The sequence below is a fragment of the Leucopleurus acutus genome, assembly GCF_964270905.1.
Source record: "Leucopleurus acutus genome assembly, chromosome: 7".
NCBI classification, from domain to species: domain Eukaryota; kingdom Metazoa; phylum Chordata; class Mammalia; order Artiodactyla; family Delphinidae; genus Leucopleurus; species Leucopleurus acutus.
Genome location: NC_139150.1, coordinates 28,125,220 through 28,144,187, shown reverse-complemented (window position 1 = coordinate 28,144,187; position 18,968 = coordinate 28,125,220). Strand labels below are relative to the sequence as shown.

The window sequence follows — 18,968 nt, the reverse complement described above, 5'->3', positions numbered from 1 at the left end:
GCAGTGGGGCTGGAATGTGTTGAGCTGTGAGGGAGAGTGGTGGGAGATGAGGAGAGGGAGGCGGGAGCCACAGGACACAGGCCTGCGAGGAGTCTGCATTTCATGCTCAACGTGCTGAAACCTGGTGGAGAGTGTCAGGATGCACTTTATGTTTCAAAACGAGTAGAGAATTGGGAGGGGCACAGTTAGTAGGGGTCAGAGTTGTTGGTACATGAAGAGCTAGGTTGTCTGCAAGCACCCCAGGTGACCAACGACAAGGCCTTTATGCCTGACTTGGGCTCTAAATTACTGTGTAACCATCAACAAGTCACTTGCCCTCTTGGAGCTTATTTTCACCACTAGTAAAATAAAAGTGTAAAATTACTTCTTTCAACAAAGTATTTCTAGTGTCCCTTTCAGTTTCAAAATTATACAATTTAATGCATTTATGTCTGAGAAATTTATCCTTAAAAAAGTGAAAGATTCCAATGATGCCCCTGGTTCTAATATTCTGGGGGTTCAGTGCAGAAATTAATCTGAGTGATTAATTCTATGGGAGAGTACTATAATGAGATTCTCTCATTTAATTATTCTTACAACCCTAGGTAGTAGTTTAATTATCACCAATAACAAACAAAGTAACAGAGGCTCAGAGAAACTGAGTAACTTACCCAAGGTTACACAGCCAATAAGTACCAGAACCAGAATTCAAATCCAGGTGTGTATGCTCCAAACTCATATTCTTTATATCACTCACACAGTCTGTTGAGAAGAATCTATGCAGACTCCTTCCCTTGATTTTATAGAGAGACAAGTCACATACAAAGAAGCAGGAATCAGCATGCCATGAATTTCTTACTAAAAGCTATAATACAATGGAGAATTGCCTTTGAAATTATAAGGAAACATTATTTCCAATGTAGAATTTTATGCCCAACCAACATATGAATCAAGAGGTTTGGTAGAATAAAACATTTTTAGAAATTCAAGTCTCGAATAAAAAAGCTACCAAATCCTGGCAACAGGAGGTCCAACACAAGGCAAACGAGATCCCCCAGGATATCAGTGAGAGGAGATCCCAGAATTACTACCATGCTGTCTTAAAAAACAATTAGCCCACACTGGAGCAAGAGAACAAAGGACCCCCGGAAGATAATGCCAGAAGATGAAACTAATAAGCTGATTAATGGGTTTAAGCATATTGAGAGGAAATTTATTTAGGCAAAGAATTTGGTGTTTAATAAGTGATGGGTATAATGAAAATAACAGAAACAAATGAAAAAGAAATAGTCACTCTCCTATTAAGATCATAGGTTTAAGCCACAAAGCAGTGGCTTACACTAGAAACATTTTCTCTTGTAAAAAAGAAGTCCAGAGATAGGCAGTTCAGGGCTCCTAGTATGGTGCTCCATGGTGTCAGAACCTAGGCTGCTTCTCTCTTGCTCTGCCATCTTCAGCATGTGGTTTCTACCTCATAGTCCAAGAACTCAAGCCATTACTCCAAATTCCAGCAAGTAGAAATAAGAAAGAAACAAAGAGGGCGAGAACCGCTCCTGCACTGCTTTAAGACCACTTACAGTAGGTCATAAATGCATTAACACATCCCACTGGCCAGGACTTAGTCACATGGCTGCACCAAGCTGCAAGGGTTCTATTGCTAATTTTCAAAAAAAGTGGGGTGGGAGAAGAATGGCTACTGGGAAATAGCTAGCAGTCTCCGCTACCTCCCTCCAGCACTTTCTATTCTCCACATCCTACTTGTTTTTACTCATCATATTTATTAAGCCTTGACATATTTTTCCTTCATTTGTTTTTGTTTCCACTAACCTAGAAGCTCCAAGAGAACACGAACTTTGACTTTTGTTCACCTCTGCACCCCAGTTTTTGGAAAAGTGCCTGAAGCATAAAGGAGTTTAATTAATATGGGTTGAATGAGGGAATGAATTGTTAATTCTAGGGGGGAAAAGCCTCAGAAAATAAACTTAAACATAACGATCCAGTCCAGACACAGATGATGTTTTTTGTCTTGCTTGGTTAGAAATGGATGCCCATCCACTAGAAAAACTGACTCATCACCCTCTGGAATTACTAACTTTAAAAAGCCTCCCTTCCTCTCAACAGATGATTCAAAAGTCTTTGCAAAGGCACAAACAATACAACCACAGACAATAGCCTTGTAATAATTCCCTAGTCTTAACAGTATAAGCAATATTACTTCAATGTGTGCATGAATGTAATGATTGTGTAATTGGATTTAGTTAGTGTATTTATGTGTTTAGAAGGTAATGTAATTAGTAATTATGTAAGCATCAATATAATCAAATTAATAACGTTACAATTAACTATTCTTAATGTAAGCATTATCAGATGCAGGAAAGGAAGTGTATTTTGGGGTAGTGGTATGTAACAGACCTAAATCCTCATTTTCCAAGCAACAGACACTATCTATAACTGAAAATATCAAGAAACACCAGAAAAGGCATATAGTGACATTTACATAATAATAAACAAGCTCTACAAGAAACAGCTGAAAATGTTGAAAGTTAACTACTCTGGGGACCAATTTCAGGACTAAGAAGGACAAGATCAGAGGTCTGCTGTTTTGCTTTTAAGGTTTAAAAACTATTTGATTCAAACTATATATATTTAAATTTGAATTTTCGAATGTAGTTCGGGGCCCCCATTCCTCTGAGCTCCTGAGAAATACAATCATTATTAGGAGCCTTACAAGGTCATACTGGGGGTGGCAATAGGGAGAGAAAATGCACTTAATGAACAAAAGGGAAGAATCACTAGTCTTTAGCTACACGTGAATCACCCGACTAAAACTGACCGCTGCAAACACGTCCGCGATTTAAAATGCAAAGCATGACGCACACACGCATCCATATTGCCTTCCCAATGATCATACACACTCTCATTCTACACACGAACTTTTACTGATTGTATGCAAGAGCTCTTGGAGATGAGGCGATGTGTCCAGACAGGTGGTACAGGAACGACCTCAGCATTCAGCTAATTCTAATATCACTCTTGACGATGGGGGTGAGAACGTTTGGGGAAACCAAAGGAGCCAGGAAGGGCGAAAGGTGACACCAAAAGGCGTTTGGAGCCGGCCCCGGGCGGACGCCTTACGCACTGGGCTCTCCGGCCGCGCCCCAACCCCGGGCGTGAGGCGGAGCTGACCCGCGGATCCCCGCCCCGAGCCTGCGTCCTGCATTTGTGCAGGTGTCGCTCCCTGCTAGTCGGGAAGCCACAGGAGGAGGAGTTTAAGGAAGAATCCCGGCCGCGTCCCTTCTCGGCGTTCGAAGCCGCGCCATGCTTGCCCTCGGAAAGAGCCTGACTAAGGTTCTGGCCGCTCGGACCCTGGCGCCTCAGGTACCCGCCCCGGGGACGCGCCCAAAATGATCCCTGGGAGAGGGAAGGGGAGGGCCCGGGAGGCGCACCACCCGACTCGCGCTCTCTGACCTGGGAGCCTTGTGCTGCTGCCTACTTGTAGAGCAAGTCCCAGCACCTGGAAGCGAGGACCCTGGAGCGCGCAGGAGAAAGGGTGCCCTTAGGGGAAGACCGGCTGCTTGTGTCGCCTACGGCCGGCTCGGGAACAACCATGGATGGGGGGCTTTTCTAGCCTGGGTGCCCGGCGGCCCTGAGGCCACCCCTGAAACGCCAGCTGCTGCGTTCTTGCCGCCCCACGCCTTTGGGCTCGCCGCGCTGGTCCCTGTGCCAGGCGCTGGTCCAGCCTCTTCTACTGACTTTTGACAAGCCACAAGCCTCTCTAGACTGAAGGGTGAAGGAGAAAAAGGTCAACCTGACGCTAGCAAGAGAACGGGCCTCCCCCTTATACATGAAATAAAACTTCTGAGCATTTTGCAGAGAACCTCAGAGAGGGGCCCAGGGTACAGGTGGTGCAGCATCTGCCCAGCTGCCACTGTCTCCTGCAGTCTGTGCCCAAGTCACGCAGGGTCGGGAACTTCCTAGAAAATATGATGATGACAACCTCTTTAAAGTTAAATGAGAAATGATGAATTGGGAGATTGGCATTGACATATAAAAAGTAATAAGAATTAAATAAATTTAAAAAGTTAAATGAGAAAGGTACAAAATAGATTTTTGTGATTTGGCCTTAACTGTCGTGGATTGTCCTGTTTTGTGAATCTAAGCTAGAGATGTTTTGTTGTTGTCTTTTGTTGTTTAGGTTTGTACCCCTTTCTCAAGCAATAGGACAGGAAGGGGATTTACATAGAGACTGACTTTCTGTAAAGACTAAAGAGGAGCCATAATGGCCGCATCACTCAAGATTAGCGATACAGCCTTTATCCTGAGTCTCTCCACCGGACCAGGGCCAAAATTATTCCTTACAACTTTATCCTGAACTTTGACTTTACTAAATGTCGATCAAATGCTCTCTTATAGGTGACTTGGAAGTTATTGCTGCTGAAAATGAGCCCTGACATGAATATAAGGGAGCTTGAAGTATTCATGATTCTTCTCCCAGCACACTTCTAGTTTCTGCCCTGCAACAAAAATCACTTCCCCCCAGCACACACATACTTATCTCAACTGCTGTTTAAGCTTTCCCTGGGCTTCCTTTGCTACTTGTTTCTTTCTCTTGTGAAAGATAACAAAGTTATGTGCCTTGACCGCATACTTGTTTCCAAGTATCAATACAAATTCCTGAAAAATCAACCAAAAAAGCAACTGTTACAAATACCCACTGGCTCATTTTCTGATATATTTTATTTATAATACTTATTAAACTATTACACCAAGTAGTTATTTGTGTAATATTGTCTTATTAGAATTTGGTTAAAATGACACAAAAAAACATGTCCACCAAAAGTAGGCGTAGCTGCAGTTGTTTCTGGTGGGAATACCTGCTTTCATTGTAAGCTTAGACACTTGGGCATTAGGAATATAACTCAGAGGGGACATGAGTGGAATGAACTCAAGTAGCTAATTATAAATATGACATTATGCACAATTAAATCACATACATAGGCAATTGTGTGTTATAACCAATAATATGTCAGAGAAAGGAGCCTACTGGTTTCATTTGACATACCAGCTGGTCAACATAAGCCCCAAATTTGTCCATAGCTTTGTTTGTACCAACATTTGTATTAGATAATTCTGATTAATCAGCTTCAGGAATTAGCACATGATATCCAAAACTACAATAACATGAAATTGTAAACACAAATGCCATATGAGTGTGTGTGTATACACGTGTGCATATACATATTTACATACACACACATTTACATTCACGGGATAATTTCTGGCAGGTAATTTCCTACCTAAAGTTAAGTTCACTAAGACTCAGAAGATTAAACATAGCAAAAATTTATATAGTGACCGTACCTCTAATACAAAAAGAACTAATGGTTCTTAAAGGATATTTCCATCAACCTAGTTAATTGGATGGATTAAATGCCCTTCTCACACTGCATCTATAATTAAACCTAATAATGATTCAGTTCTGACCTGTTGATTTTTCCTTTATAGAATTCATACAGTCTACCACCATGTTATAGTGCAATTTAATAGATTATGGATTCCCTTTAACATTAGTTACATCCCAGTTCTATTACTTACCAGTGATGTACTTCATTGAATTTGGAAAATACTTTGACCTGAACTGAAACTTAACATTTTTTAAAAAAACCTAAAGAAGATCTTTCTGCAAGTAAACGTATTTCCATCATTACTGCCAGAACACCTGTATATTTTATAAAGTTCATTTAAATATATAACTAACACATATAGTATTGACTAAAGATAGAATATTGGATAAATAAGGTAAACCATTTGTAATTAATTAGAATCCTAGTTGTAGTTCTTGGATAAAGGACTCTCATTAAGACCCTAGTGCCTTCTTATGATTAACTGTTCATGAAAAGGTGGCTAAGGCACCCCTGCTAGGAAGCAGTAGCTGTATATTCAGCACACTTAAGAGTACTTATCTTTATTAACATCTCTCAGCAAATTCTAAGGAGAGATGACAACAGAGGTACAAACATGGAGTATGAGTCTAATGAGTGTCCCTTCTTTGCAGATTCAGATTTGGTTGTAACATGATATTATAAGCCTTAAGGTCCCCAAATACTTAAATTTGCCTTATGTTTCTTCAGGTGTGTTCATCTTTTGCTACAGGCCCCAGACAATACGATGGAACATTCTATGAGTTTCGTACTTATTGCGTTAAACCTTCAAAGATGAATGAGTTTCTGGAAAATGTTAAGAAAAACATACATCTTCAGACAGCTCACTCTGAACTGGTTGGATTCTGGAGTGTAGAACTTGGAGGCAGGATCAATAAAGTGTTTCATATTTGGAAGTATGGTATGATTTTTCCAGCTTAAGTATTCAGTATAGATTTTCACTCTTTTAAATGTTACATGACACTTACCTCTTGGGTCTATGTTACTATAAATACACGCAGGTTAAATTCAACTTTTAAAGAGAGGAACAACAAATACAACAACAACAAAAAATGAATTCAGTGATTACTCCTCCCCCTGGTACCTCTAACAACTTTTGCCCAAATTCCTATGTATCATCTTTGGGAAAGTGTGACATCTCATATTTCAAATCATGAAATTGTGAACTAGCCTTTAATGCTCAGAAAGAACACAGAATGGTTCACTGTACAGATCATTTATGAAAAATTTTAAGCATTGACTGCAAGAGCCCAAGTGGGTAGAGATCATAAAAGGGAGAGTTATTTTTTCTTATTGTTGAATCTGCAACTGGATATCAGGATTTTAGTAGAAACAATTCAATATTTCTAATTTAGGTTAGTTGAGGTTCATGCGGATAATAGTTAACTTCCAGGCCTCACCCAACTCAGATTGAATAATTTGTTAAATTTAGGGAACCACTTTTGTTTGTATACCCCAAGGTTTCAGGGAATTCACTATCATTATGCTGCTCTAGGGAAGTAAAGGCAAAGGAATTAGAATTCTCCCCATATTGAAGTTGACTTACTGCTGGTTTAGTAGACAACGAAGAACAGGTTACAGGAATCCCCAGATTGTTACTCCAGTGTCTAATCTTTCTGAAGTCCACATAGGACTTGATGATATCCAGAGAACTTTTTTTTTTTTTCCAGAGAACTTTTAATAATTTCATTTAGTGTCTGGTCATCAAAGTTAAGAGTCATAATAGTGTCCAAAGTTAATATTCATCACATTATTGTGAAAAGTGCTCATTCTATATTTAACATGGCCATAGTTTAGAGGATTTCCCTGTTGTAATAGGACAAACCCCATTAAAACACAATTTATTCTTTAATGTGCAACAAGGAGAATTATGTCCCATTAAGAAAATTACTAGTAAGATCGTGATATAACTTACTTAAGCTCTAAGATAGATGTTATTCCTTATCTCTAGCATAAACCATAGAAAACTCTTTTTACCATTAACCTTAGGCCCTAATAATAAATATAGTACTAGGCCTATATGTTATTAAATGTATATACCTGTTTGGGTAACAAACAGAAGAGAAACAGTACTGGGTAAAAAGAATGGTGTCAATAAGTAAGAATTAGCACTGTTTCTTTGGAAGCTGTTTGTTCAAAGAGGCTGAAAAAGCAAATCTTAATTTCATTTATGTTAAATTTAATTCAGTTGTACCTTGACCTGACTACCCACCACCAGCACTACCGAAGAAACAGTCTAACTAACACTATAACTTAAATGCCTCAAGTAATAAGAATAAATAATATATATGGAGTACTCACTTGGTGCCAAACATTGTTCTAAGCTCCTTTCATGTACCAATTCTTTCAATCCTCACAACAGCCCTGGAGGTAGACACTATATCATTATCCCTATTTCACAGAATAAGAGACAGGCACAGAATGATTCAATAACTTACCTAAGTCTCACAACTACCTACTAAATGGTAGCACCTATGAAGCCCATTACTATATGACATCATTGGTTGTTTACATTGCCACTCCCCTTTTAGACCATGAGCAACTAACTACTTATGTTGGTATCTCTAGTGATATAACATATTGTCCTTATGTGGCCTCAATAAACATTTGCTAAATTGAATGAAACCCAGAAATAGTACAGGTGATTTTATTTTTTTATTGATGTATAGTTGATATACAATATTATATATGTTAAAGGTGTACAGGTGATTTTAAATCAAAAAGTTTTATTTTTCTTACTCCTGTTATTCCCATAGACAATTTTGCTCATCAAACTGAAGTTCGGAAAGCCTTGGCCAATGATAAGGAATGGCGAGAACAATTACTCATTCCAATTATGGGTCTTACTGATAAACAAGAGAGTGAAATTACTTATCTGGTGCCATGGTGCAAATTAGAAAAACCACCCAAAGAAGGTAAGTTCATCTCTCTAAATTACACTGAATTTTAATGAAGAACATACTGAAGATTTTAAGCTATAAAAACTAAAGTTCCGTAGGAGAAAGTAATCCTTTGTTTTTATATCGGAATATATTGTGATTATAGAGATAAAAATGAATTTGAGCTCTTTGCTTACAATTAAAACAATGAGCATTAAATAATGAATTTTTTTCCAATTTGGAAAAACTTAAAGTTTAGGTATGAATATGAAAAGTTTACATGGGAAGAAAGGTTGAGAAGTTGGGGATCTAGAACACAGAACACATGTATAGGTAGGTAAAGGGAAATGTATGATATTTTCTCATAACTTAGTATTTTTTTTTTACACAAATTACAGTTAATCTAAAAACAGTAAGTGTATCTTTGCTTGTAAAACTGGGGGGGATGGATTAATTTAAACTGTTACGCTGAATTACTGTAGTTTCACTTGTTTTCCTCTTATTCCTCAGTTTGAAAATAATTATTAAAGATTTATCTTCTTGCTGATTTCACTTTCTTACTGACTTAAGGGAAATATTTACCTCAACCTAATTTTAAACAAAAGGCAGACTTTTTAAAAGCATAAGCTAATTTAAGTTTTCTTTCCCCCATAATCCCAACTTCATAGTGTATCTTAGATGACAAGAGATTTGAAACGTCTTATTTGGATCCTATCCACCTGGACCTCCCCTCAGCCTTCAGCACTAGCTACATGAACTTAGTGGCTCCTAGAACAGTGTCACATCTTGGTTATCTGCCTCTATGTTGTTTATAATTCTTTAGTTGCTTTGTACTTTTTTTCCTTTTACTTCTCAAACTTGTTCCCTAGTTTCTTTTTTTCTACCTGCTCCATACTTCTGACCAGAAGGTAGACTGATTTTCAAGTGTTTACCTGGATATTTAGGAACAATAAAACCACCTTCTTCATCTTTTTTCCCGTCAAAATCTCACATATCACTTTGGGTCCTTTGTTTGCCGGCTGTTCCTGTTAGAAATGGAAACCTGTAGGGGGAAATTATACAAACAAAAAAGTGTTTCCTCTCAGAATTGGAAAGAAGGAAATATATGAGATCAGAAAATACTTTTCTTATTCATTTCTTACCTAGAATTAGACTCAGGCAGCTCAAAAATCCTAATCCTATCATAAATTCTCAGTATTTGTTTAAATGACTAATTTTATAGATTAAAAATCATTCTGATAATAGCTTAATATAGCTTCCTTTTTCTCTGTTCTCTATGATAAGCTTAATAACTCACCCTTAAACATGGAGACTTTCTAAATATAAAAGCTAGGAAAAATGCAAGAAATGCAAAGAAATCATAAATATGTGTACATAAACATTTTTATGTTTGACCCTCCAAATCTGTATATGTAGATTAGCCTTCCACTGGAACCATGCTAACCTGATGAGAAATTTCTTGAATATCTTTTATAATTTATTTTCTCCCTATTCCAGGAGTCTACGAGCTGGTAACTTTTCAGATGAAACCTGGTGGGCCAGCTCTGTGGGGTGACGCATTTAAAAGAGCAATTAATGCCCATGTCGATCTAGGCTACTCAAAACTAATTGGAGTTTTCCATACAGAATATGGAGCACTCAACAGAGGTACAGTGGTCCATTTCTTCTATGAAATTTAACGTGTACTGGTGACCTACTAAGTTCCTCCAGTATTTTGTCACTGTTTTTGATTATGCCATGTATTTCATTTTTATTGCCAAATATTTAGGGTTTTTTGTCATTTTAAGGGTTGAAAATACCTGTTTTACGTAATATTTATTTAGCATGTTAACCACTTATGAAGGCTTTTCCAAATGTTGCACTGCTGTTTTCCATGATACATCAAAATGATAAAATTAAAAAACTGCAAGGAGGCTAAGAAAAATCTGTTCATCTTTTTTTTCCTCTAAATATATTTTTATTGATTTTTAAAAATAACGTTACTTGGGATAGAGTGTTTGTCTCTGAATGAAAAAGTAATACATATTTTTACAGAGACTAAATATCATGGCCATGACCAAAGGTGGAAAAAAACCATTTTCCACTACTTAGAGATAATACTGTTAACATTTTGGTCTTTCTCTTCCTGTGCCATTCATATATATGTAGGTGAATGTATATATGTGTATACATATATATTCATATTCATATATATGCTAGAAATAATGCATATGCATGATTAATGACTTCCTAACACTCCACTGAGAGTAACATATGGCAGACAGATAGTGCATATCTTTACTTAATAAACACCTATTTGAGGCTTTTAACGTTAAATTTTAAAGTTACTGCAATCTGAATTTCACAGAGTTTTTTGTGGCAAACTCTAGAAAATGCATGTATAGTTCATCTGGAAGGATGAATGACCAAGAATAGCTAATTCATTATTTCCATCTGCCTCCTCAACTTCCTTACTTGAATGTCCAGTGGACATCTCAAACCTAACATATTCAAAACTGAGCGTCTGATCTTTACCCAGAAATTTAACTTCTAGTAATACATCCTAAGAAAAGAATCCGAATATACAGAAAAAAATGTTTTCAAGCCGGAAAATATACGAAGAGGAGAAAAATAATGAAAATTATCAGATGTCTATCTCATACCACATGCTAAAACAAAATTCAAATGGATTATAGATTTTAATGTAGAAGAAAAGAAGTCATAAAATTACTAAAATAAAATATAGATGCTTTTTTTTTTTGGCTGTATCAGGTCTTAGTTGCGGCACACGGGCTCTTCGTTGCAGTGCGCAGGCTTAGTTGCCCCACGGCATGTGGGATCTTAATTCCCCGACTAGGGATCGAACCTGCGTCCCCTGCATTGGAAGGTGAATTCGTTATCACTGGACCACAAGGGAGGTCCCCCAGATGCTTTTTTACAATAATATGGATGAGAACTATATTTCTAAACTAAACAACAAATGAAAACAATGAAGGCAAAAAAATCAAGTGATGAATTGTTTATAAAAAGGCTCAATCTTTCTGCATGCCCCAAGACACCAGAAATGAAATTCAAAAGCAAAAAGAAATGTAAAAACATATGCAAAGGTAGATGTACAGATGACTACTAAATATATATTTAGGAAGATGTAGATTAAGACTATGAGGAGATGCCATTTCCACCAAATAAAGACATACTTATATAGATATAGTACCAGGGAAGCTGGGAAAAAATAAGTACCCCTACTGTGTAGCATATACTGGCTTAATAATTCCCCACCATGAAATTCGGCAATATAAATGAAAAGCCTTAATTTTAAAATTATTTTTGCCAGTATTCTAGGAAATATGCATAGCTGTATAGGTGTGTTCAGTTACACAGGAAGGAAATTTGAAAGAATATATAGTGGTCCCTTGAATGATGAAAATAATTTTTAAGTGGTATTTTAATTTTTATAATGAACATAATATAACTTTTATAAGAAAAAACTGAAAATGAGTAGGCACACTTTTTAATCTTAAATTCATTCTCAGTGGAGAAAAGGGAATAGTAATATGCTGAGTATAAATCAGTGCATCATCTCTGGACAACATATAGTATGTACACTGTACCTATATAAGATATTCCCTTTGGTTCTCTCAATTTTCATTTTAGGAGTTTACATTGAGGAAATAATGAGATCCAGACTGCCTGGGTTTGAATCCCAGCTCCACCGCTTACTAACTTTGTGACTTGGAGTGAGTTACTTAACCTTTCTGTGCCTTACATTGCTCATTGATAAAATAATGATAATCATAACCTACCGCCTAGGATTCTTGTGAAGACTAAATGAGTTAATACATGCAAAACGCTTAGAGCCAGGCCTAGCACATAGGACGCACCCAATAAATGGAAGTAGTGATTTGACTTTGACATTGTTATTTCTATAAATATACATGATAGGTGCTGCTCTAAGGAAGTTTTTGTCAGCATTGTTTACAATAAGGAAACTTTAGAAACAATGTAGTATGACACTATGTATATATTTGTAATACACAGACACACATATACATCATATACATCATGCGTCTCATATAAGCATAAACATATATGCTGTGTGTCTTTAAATACATAAAAATGTAAAAATACATACATATATACATAAATATGGAAAAGATAAACCAAAATAGCAAAGTGGTGAATTCTGGGTGGTAGGATTAGAAATTATTCCTGCTTTCTCTTTTTATTTATTTGCGTTTTCCAAAATCTATACAGCCAACATGCATTACATTGTCATTATTTTAAAATTTTTAAATAATTTAAGTAAAAGAACATTTATTTCAGTATTTTGTAGAATACCACACTATTTTGAATGATATAAATAATCAACAATAAGGGGCTGGTATAAAAAGTTGTTACATCTATGGGGCAGAATTCACATGTTAAAGATTAACAGCATTGTCACAGAAACTTCTCATTGTTGACTTTTTTAAATCATTTACAAAGTATAATATACAGTAAGACCCTAATTTTATATTTCTCATCTTTTAAAAGAAATACAATAAATATTAATAAAGGTTTTCTCTGGGTGGTTAAGTTTCAGCTACTTTCAATGTTCTTCTTTGCATCAGCCTAATATTCAGTAGTGAGCATAACTTTTTTATAATCTTGCTTTTTCAAAATAAAGTAAAATCCTTCTGTTTCTTCTTCTATAAAACCAGTTTGACTAATTAATTTATAAATTTCTCTCCCAAATCTTTGACTCCTCTGAAATCTTATCACTAACATACTTAGTGCTACCTTTTTGATAATCACTATTTTGATTTAAAGAATAGGACTTTTAGTTTCTGATTAATGTTTCTATCTTTCTTATTTGAGCAATGCCACAGTCTTTACAATCTATTTCTGGTTTATTTATTTCTGCAGTTCATGTTCTTTGGTGGAACGAGAGTGCGGATAGCCGAGCAGCTGGGAGACACCAGTCTCATGAGGATCCCAGAGTTGTGGCAGCTGGTAAGCTATTTCACTAGGTACGAGTTATTCTTAGAACAAATTTCATTTAGTCAACAACTTTATATACCTTCTTATGAATTTTTTTTTCAGTTCGGGAAAGTGTCAATTACCTAGTGTCTCAGCAAAATATGCTTCTGATTCCTACGTCATATTCACCATTGAAATAGTTTTCCACGGAAATACAAAGCATTGCATGAACTGCCATAAGATGTGTCTGTTAATGGTGCTTAAATTCTTCCAAGAGATTCTCACTTTGATTTGAAGGAGGTGGTAAGCTAATTTGCTATATCCCTTGCATTTTTTAAAAGCTACTCTGTATCCACTGTCACCACCACTTCAGGAAACAGTCTGTTCATTTTCCCCTTGGTATTTCAGTATCTGTCACACATTAAAAATAGTTGCCATTACTACACAGTATCTTGATTTTTCATTTGTTTCAGAATATCTCTTGTTCTCTATTTTGACAACCCTCTGCTTTTATACCATTTTCTGACATACAAATGATTGTTACATTTCCATATCTGTGATAGTATAGTTAAATTATATGCATAAACTATCAACCATTTCATCATGTCTTTTTCTGAGATTATAAAAGTTTTTGTTCAGTAAGGTTTTCTATATAATACCAATTGGGATCCATAAAAAAATCCATTAAACGTTTCTTTACTACAGAAAAGTACAGTATCATCTGTGTCATTTATGTTAATAATGGTTTTTACAATAATAATTAATCAATTACTTGCAAAATAATGTTATTAGGTCCTGGTATTAAAGCACATTGATAACTCATTGGTTTATGTGCTTGCAGTGTCTTCATTTACAGTTAATTTTACTAATTTTTACTTCATTTTGGATCACTGTTTAATAAAGATACTTGGTCATCGAATTGGTTTTTTTTAAATTGAAGTATAGTTGATTTTCAGTGTTGTGTTAGGTCATCTATTTGTTTTAATGAGATTTATAATTATGGAAATGTCTGCCCTAATAAAAGCCTATATATACAATCTGATTCTTTCTACTGTGTTTTATATTTTTATCCTCATCTCTGGAGCTATTGTTGTGTTGCCATAAGGTAATGAGACAGTAATAATGTACTGTCTTTACTGTAAATATTGTCACCTCAAGTAAATAGCCTGCTAGTAACCTTACAAGGATTTCTTCAGTACCATCCCAGACATACTAGGATTTTCTTACTAACAACTTTAGTTTTTATTTTAGTTGAGTGCCTCAGCCTTCTTAAACTAGATTTGGCACTTCTAGGCTCTCCTGGTAGCTTGTACTTACAGCTATGTTAGTTTATGTTTCTAACATACTGCAAAAACAATAAATTATGAATTAGCTATCTGTGGGAAAACTGAAAAACAGGAAGCACGGTCACCTCTCACTTACCTGGTCCTCAGGAATCTGAAGGACAGATGAGTTCCTAGTAAGGCAAAGAACACCCTGACTCTGAAGGCTAAAATCTATCAGACATGTTAGAAGCATTGGCTTTAAGTTTTGACTAAGAGTCTTCCACCTCAGTTTTTTGAAAAGTTGTCACTTAGGGAATGAGGTGGTGGTGGTATGAATTGCAGTGTGTGGGAACGGATTTCCTCTGGCGTGAGATCAGCCGTGTGCTTAAGGCCGTGTTTGGTCACATGAAAGTGTACAACTGGGTCTGCCTTTTCCTCTTTCATTCATCTTTGGACTAGCTAGAACATTTCCTGGTGATGGCCAGGGGCCCTTTCATCCGTCCAATCCAGAGCCCTATTGGAGGTTTATAAAGCAGCGGCAGACCAGCATTCTTACCATGTCCTAGACAGAATTGGAGAGCCAGTAGAATGATAGGCTTCACTCCACTGATGAACTACAGGTGCTTCTATTTGCTGACACACCCCTGGATCAGGAACACGACAAAGCTGGCCGGGACAGAGGACATCGCAGAGATGACACAGATGGACATGATTACATCCACTAACGTGTTCTTCTTGCAAAGAGAAAGTCAGTGAGAATCTGAGAGTTCACTGATGCAACTGAGGACTCAATCAAGGCGGACACACACATGCACACACGCAATATCTGAAGAATTGCCCAGGGGAAAATACCTGTTCAATAAATAAAATAAAATTATTTTATTCAGAGTTAAAACATCATTGAGGTAAAAAAATGACAATGCAAATGAAAAACTGATTTCTCTGAGTTCATGAAAAAGTCTGGTACCAAAATGAAACTATTGAAAGAGATCTGAGAAGGAATCTCCTGGCAGTCCAGTGGTTAGGACTCTGCACTTCTGCTGCAGGGGGCCTCGGTTCAAACCCTGGTCGGGGAAGGCCCGGCCCAGAAATAAATAAATAAATGGAATTTAATTTAATTTAATTCAATTTAATTTAATTTAAAAAAGGTCTGAGAGTAGCCTAACGGGGTTCACTTTGGTTCAGTTTTTGACATTATAAGAGCAGCAGCTTGTAAATTCTCACACACACAAAGGACTGCTTTGGTTTGAAAACTTAATAAATGCAGAAATATTAGTGTGAAATTACTCAAATACGTTAAATTCTTCTGGCTGTAAGTAAACTGGAAAACAACAATGTATAGCATATTAATCTAACAGAAACAAAAATTCTAACAGATTCTTGTTATAAGAACGGTCTTATACACCCATTATACCCATATAGAATTCCTAGTGACCTATACTGAAACGCTGTAGGAGATAAGCAGAAACAATAATTGCCATGCTCCACATATAGGAACTACATTTTCAAGTATTAACGAGCTCCGTCTTGCCTAATGTAAGATCACTAAGTGCCAGTGATGGCTTTGTATTTAAAAGTCTTAAACAATAAACTGTTAGGTGACCATGTTTACCTGCCAGCTACTCCCATGTACCAGTTACTCACTGAAACATTACTTATAAAATAAACATATGGAAACACTTAAAAATCAACAGGGAAGAAATAACAAAGTTATAGTACAAATGTCCCTTGGTATTTCAGGAGATTGGTTCCAAGACCCCAGCAGATACCAAAATCTGCCATGATCAAGTCCCTTATAGAGAACAGTGTAGTATTTGCATACAGTCTATGCACATCCTCCTTATACTTCATCATGTCTAGAATACTTATAATACCTACTACAATGCAAATGCTATGGAAATAGCTGTACATAGAATGTAAATGCCATGTAAATAGTAGCCTGTGGGCAGCAAATACAAGTTTTTTCCTCTTTGAACTGTCTGGCATTTTTTTTTTAATGTTTTTGATCCGCAGGTGCAGAACCAGCTAAAGCAGAACCCGCAGATACAGGCCAACAGTATACTCAAACACTGGATTATTGGGGAGTATTAAAATGAAAGAACCATATCTGAACAACTTACTTTGTTACCTTTGTCTCTTAGTCTCTCCGAGCTTCTAGGTTGCTGTTTTTGTTTTAATCTGTAAAATGGAAATATGAACCTCACAGAGTGAAATGAAAGAGAATAAGAAAGAAAATATTAAGTAAAAGACATTAATATACACGACAGCTCCTACATGGTATCAGGCACATTAGAATCTGATATTCTCTTGTCTGCAAAATAGGTATCACTGATGTTCTCTGAAAGAGACAGGAATAGGATATATGATTTGAGAATAATCAATGTTTATTAGAACCTCTTAAGAAGGAGAAGGTCAGCGAGACAGGAAAGAGGAAAGAATTAACCAACCAAATGAGGGCCTAGCTCTCATTGAAGAGGTAATCACAAACGAGACTCTAGTCACATGAATCTACCAAGAGGTCTCATTCCAGAACACTCACAGGCTCAGGACCCTTATTCAATGAAATATACTTTGAAACAGAATTTATACTAAGGCAGCCTGTAAAATTATGACTTTTCTCTAACTATTTTCAATGTTTATTTTGTGCTGAGTGCGAACTTCCAATGACTCCAAGAGAGTGGGAAAATTGGGAACTGTATTTTTTAATATCCAGTGTCTATATAAGAAGAAAATCATCTTGAATATGAAGACTACTTCAACTAATGTCGTTAGGCTATCTTGCAAAGACAACACAGAATGATTTTCTGAAGGAATTTTAATCTGTGTAGTGTTGATTTGCTATAAACCATGTGTCTGTCAACCTTCATAAGAGATAGAGGGACATGTGAGGTTCAATCATAAAGTGTGTATGGGAAAATCCTAGGCAATATCCTGAAGGACCTAACAAGGGGCAAAAGAGACAGCAGGCCCCATGGGTTTGGACACAGCCTATCAGCCCCTTGCATTAATGCTCTGGCCCGCAATACAATGTTGAGAATAAATAAAGCATAAAAAATTATAAAGACACTGTAAAAGCAATCCATGATGGTCAAGTAAAGCTAAAAGAGATTAAAAAGTGAACTGATTTCTCAACTGATTTAAAATAAATGGTAAACTGAACTGGTTTTAAAATCTGGCTTTAAACCCTGGATGTGCCACTGAGCAGCAGTGAACCTGAGAAAATTACTTCTCTCAGAAGTTCACCTTTCTCACTTGGAGATAAGGCTTAACTCACAGCGTTTGGCGGATAATTAAAACCTGTGAGAAAGTGAGTAGGAAATTGTCTCAGCACTTAGCAACGTCTCCCCTCTCTAAGTTACAGTCATGCATTTTACTCTTCACTATCTGGTAAGTACTTTCCCCTTGTAAATTCTCTCTCCCTTTCTGCTGACTAGATGCAGTTGATGATGGGGCTCTAAGGATGGCAGAGCCACAGGGTCGAGAAGCCTGGGTCCTTAATTCACCACAGACAGAAGAGCTGCTTGCCAATTAGGAAAACCCATTTTAGATCTTAAAGAACAAGAAATAAAATCCTACTGTGTTTGAGACATACATTTTGGTGTCGATTTGTTACAGCACTTTAGCCTTTCCTATTTAATACTTTCTTGAAAGGCTGAACCACATTCAGGAATACCAGATACAGAGGAAAGTGTCAAAACTAGTCTTAAACAAATTATGTGAATGACTACCAACCAAACACTGAGATATTCAGTATTCTACCCTCCTCAGGCATAGGAAACTGGCAGTAAGGCTTATAACTCACAGAGGGAATCCTGGAAGCTTCCTCAGAGGGGTAGCTAAGAGAAATGACTTACACATGGTAGCAAATGGGGCAATTTCCCCAGTGATGAAACAGCCCAGTCAGAAAACCCTACAGTGAAGCCCACTGTTTGACAGCCGCCCCTCCAGGTACTCAAAGAGCTCTCAATTTTTTTGTGTGTCTCTCTCCAAAATATGAACTGATAGTCAAGGATCACAAACATAAAAATATTATAGGAAAAACCCTAGTAACAAGAGAGAAAAGGAATCAAACGAGAGAAAATATAATAAAACTTGAAAGAAAAAGAAATAATGCAGGAAAAAGACCTAAAGCAATGACTAAAATAAATACCTGTAATTAATATCCACAGATATAGAAATACTTAACCCATGAAAAAGAAGAGAATATTATTTTTAAAAATAAAAATATTCTGGGGAAGGGATAAAAAAGAGCTCTTGTAAATAAATACTGTGAAAGTAGGAGTTTAAAATTCAGTAGATAAGTTAGAAGATAAAACTGTGGTACTTAACCCCAAAAAAACCTATACCAAAAAAGTAGAGATGTAAAATAGTAGAAAAAGAAAGTGAGAAGATCAAGTGGAGGCAGAATGTTTGAACAACAGATGTTCCAGAGATTGACAAGAGAAGGAAAAAACTCCAAGAAACAC

General features: G+C 36.6%; 1 protein-coding gene and 1 long non-coding RNA gene across 3 annotated transcripts; one reads left to right on the top strand and one right to left on the bottom strand.

Moving 5' to 3' along the window:
* Positions 1-3,149: 3,149 nt before the first annotated feature.
* On the top strand, positions 3,150-14,522 carry LOC309964123 (protein NipSnap homolog 3A-like). Of its 2 annotated transcripts, none has more exons than XM_082842812.1 (6): positions 3,150-3,357; positions 6,111-6,321; positions 8,177-8,335; positions 9,797-9,946; positions 13,184-13,270; positions 13,361-14,522. In XM_082842812.1, the coding sequence occupies exons 1-6, from the start codon at positions 3,298-3,300 to the stop codon at positions 13,435-13,437; spliced, it is 744 nt and encodes a 247-aa protein (XP_082698938.1). In that variant the 5' UTR covers positions 3,150-3,297; the 3' UTR covers positions 13,438-14,522. The 2 variants fall into 2 exon arrangements, with proteins under 2 accessions (XP_082698938.1, XP_082698939.1); XM_082842813.1 differs by having other exon boundaries at positions 13,184-13,287; positions 13,361-13,415.
* Positions 8,342-16,681, bottom strand: LOC309964124. The gene is made up of 3 exons (XR_014326332.1): positions 16,623-16,681; positions 15,059-15,354; positions 8,342-9,341 (listed from the first exon to the last, which is right to left on the bottom strand). It is a non-coding gene; the product is annotated as an uncharacterized lncRNA (long non-coding RNA).
* Positions 16,682-18,968: the final 2,287 nt, after the last annotated feature.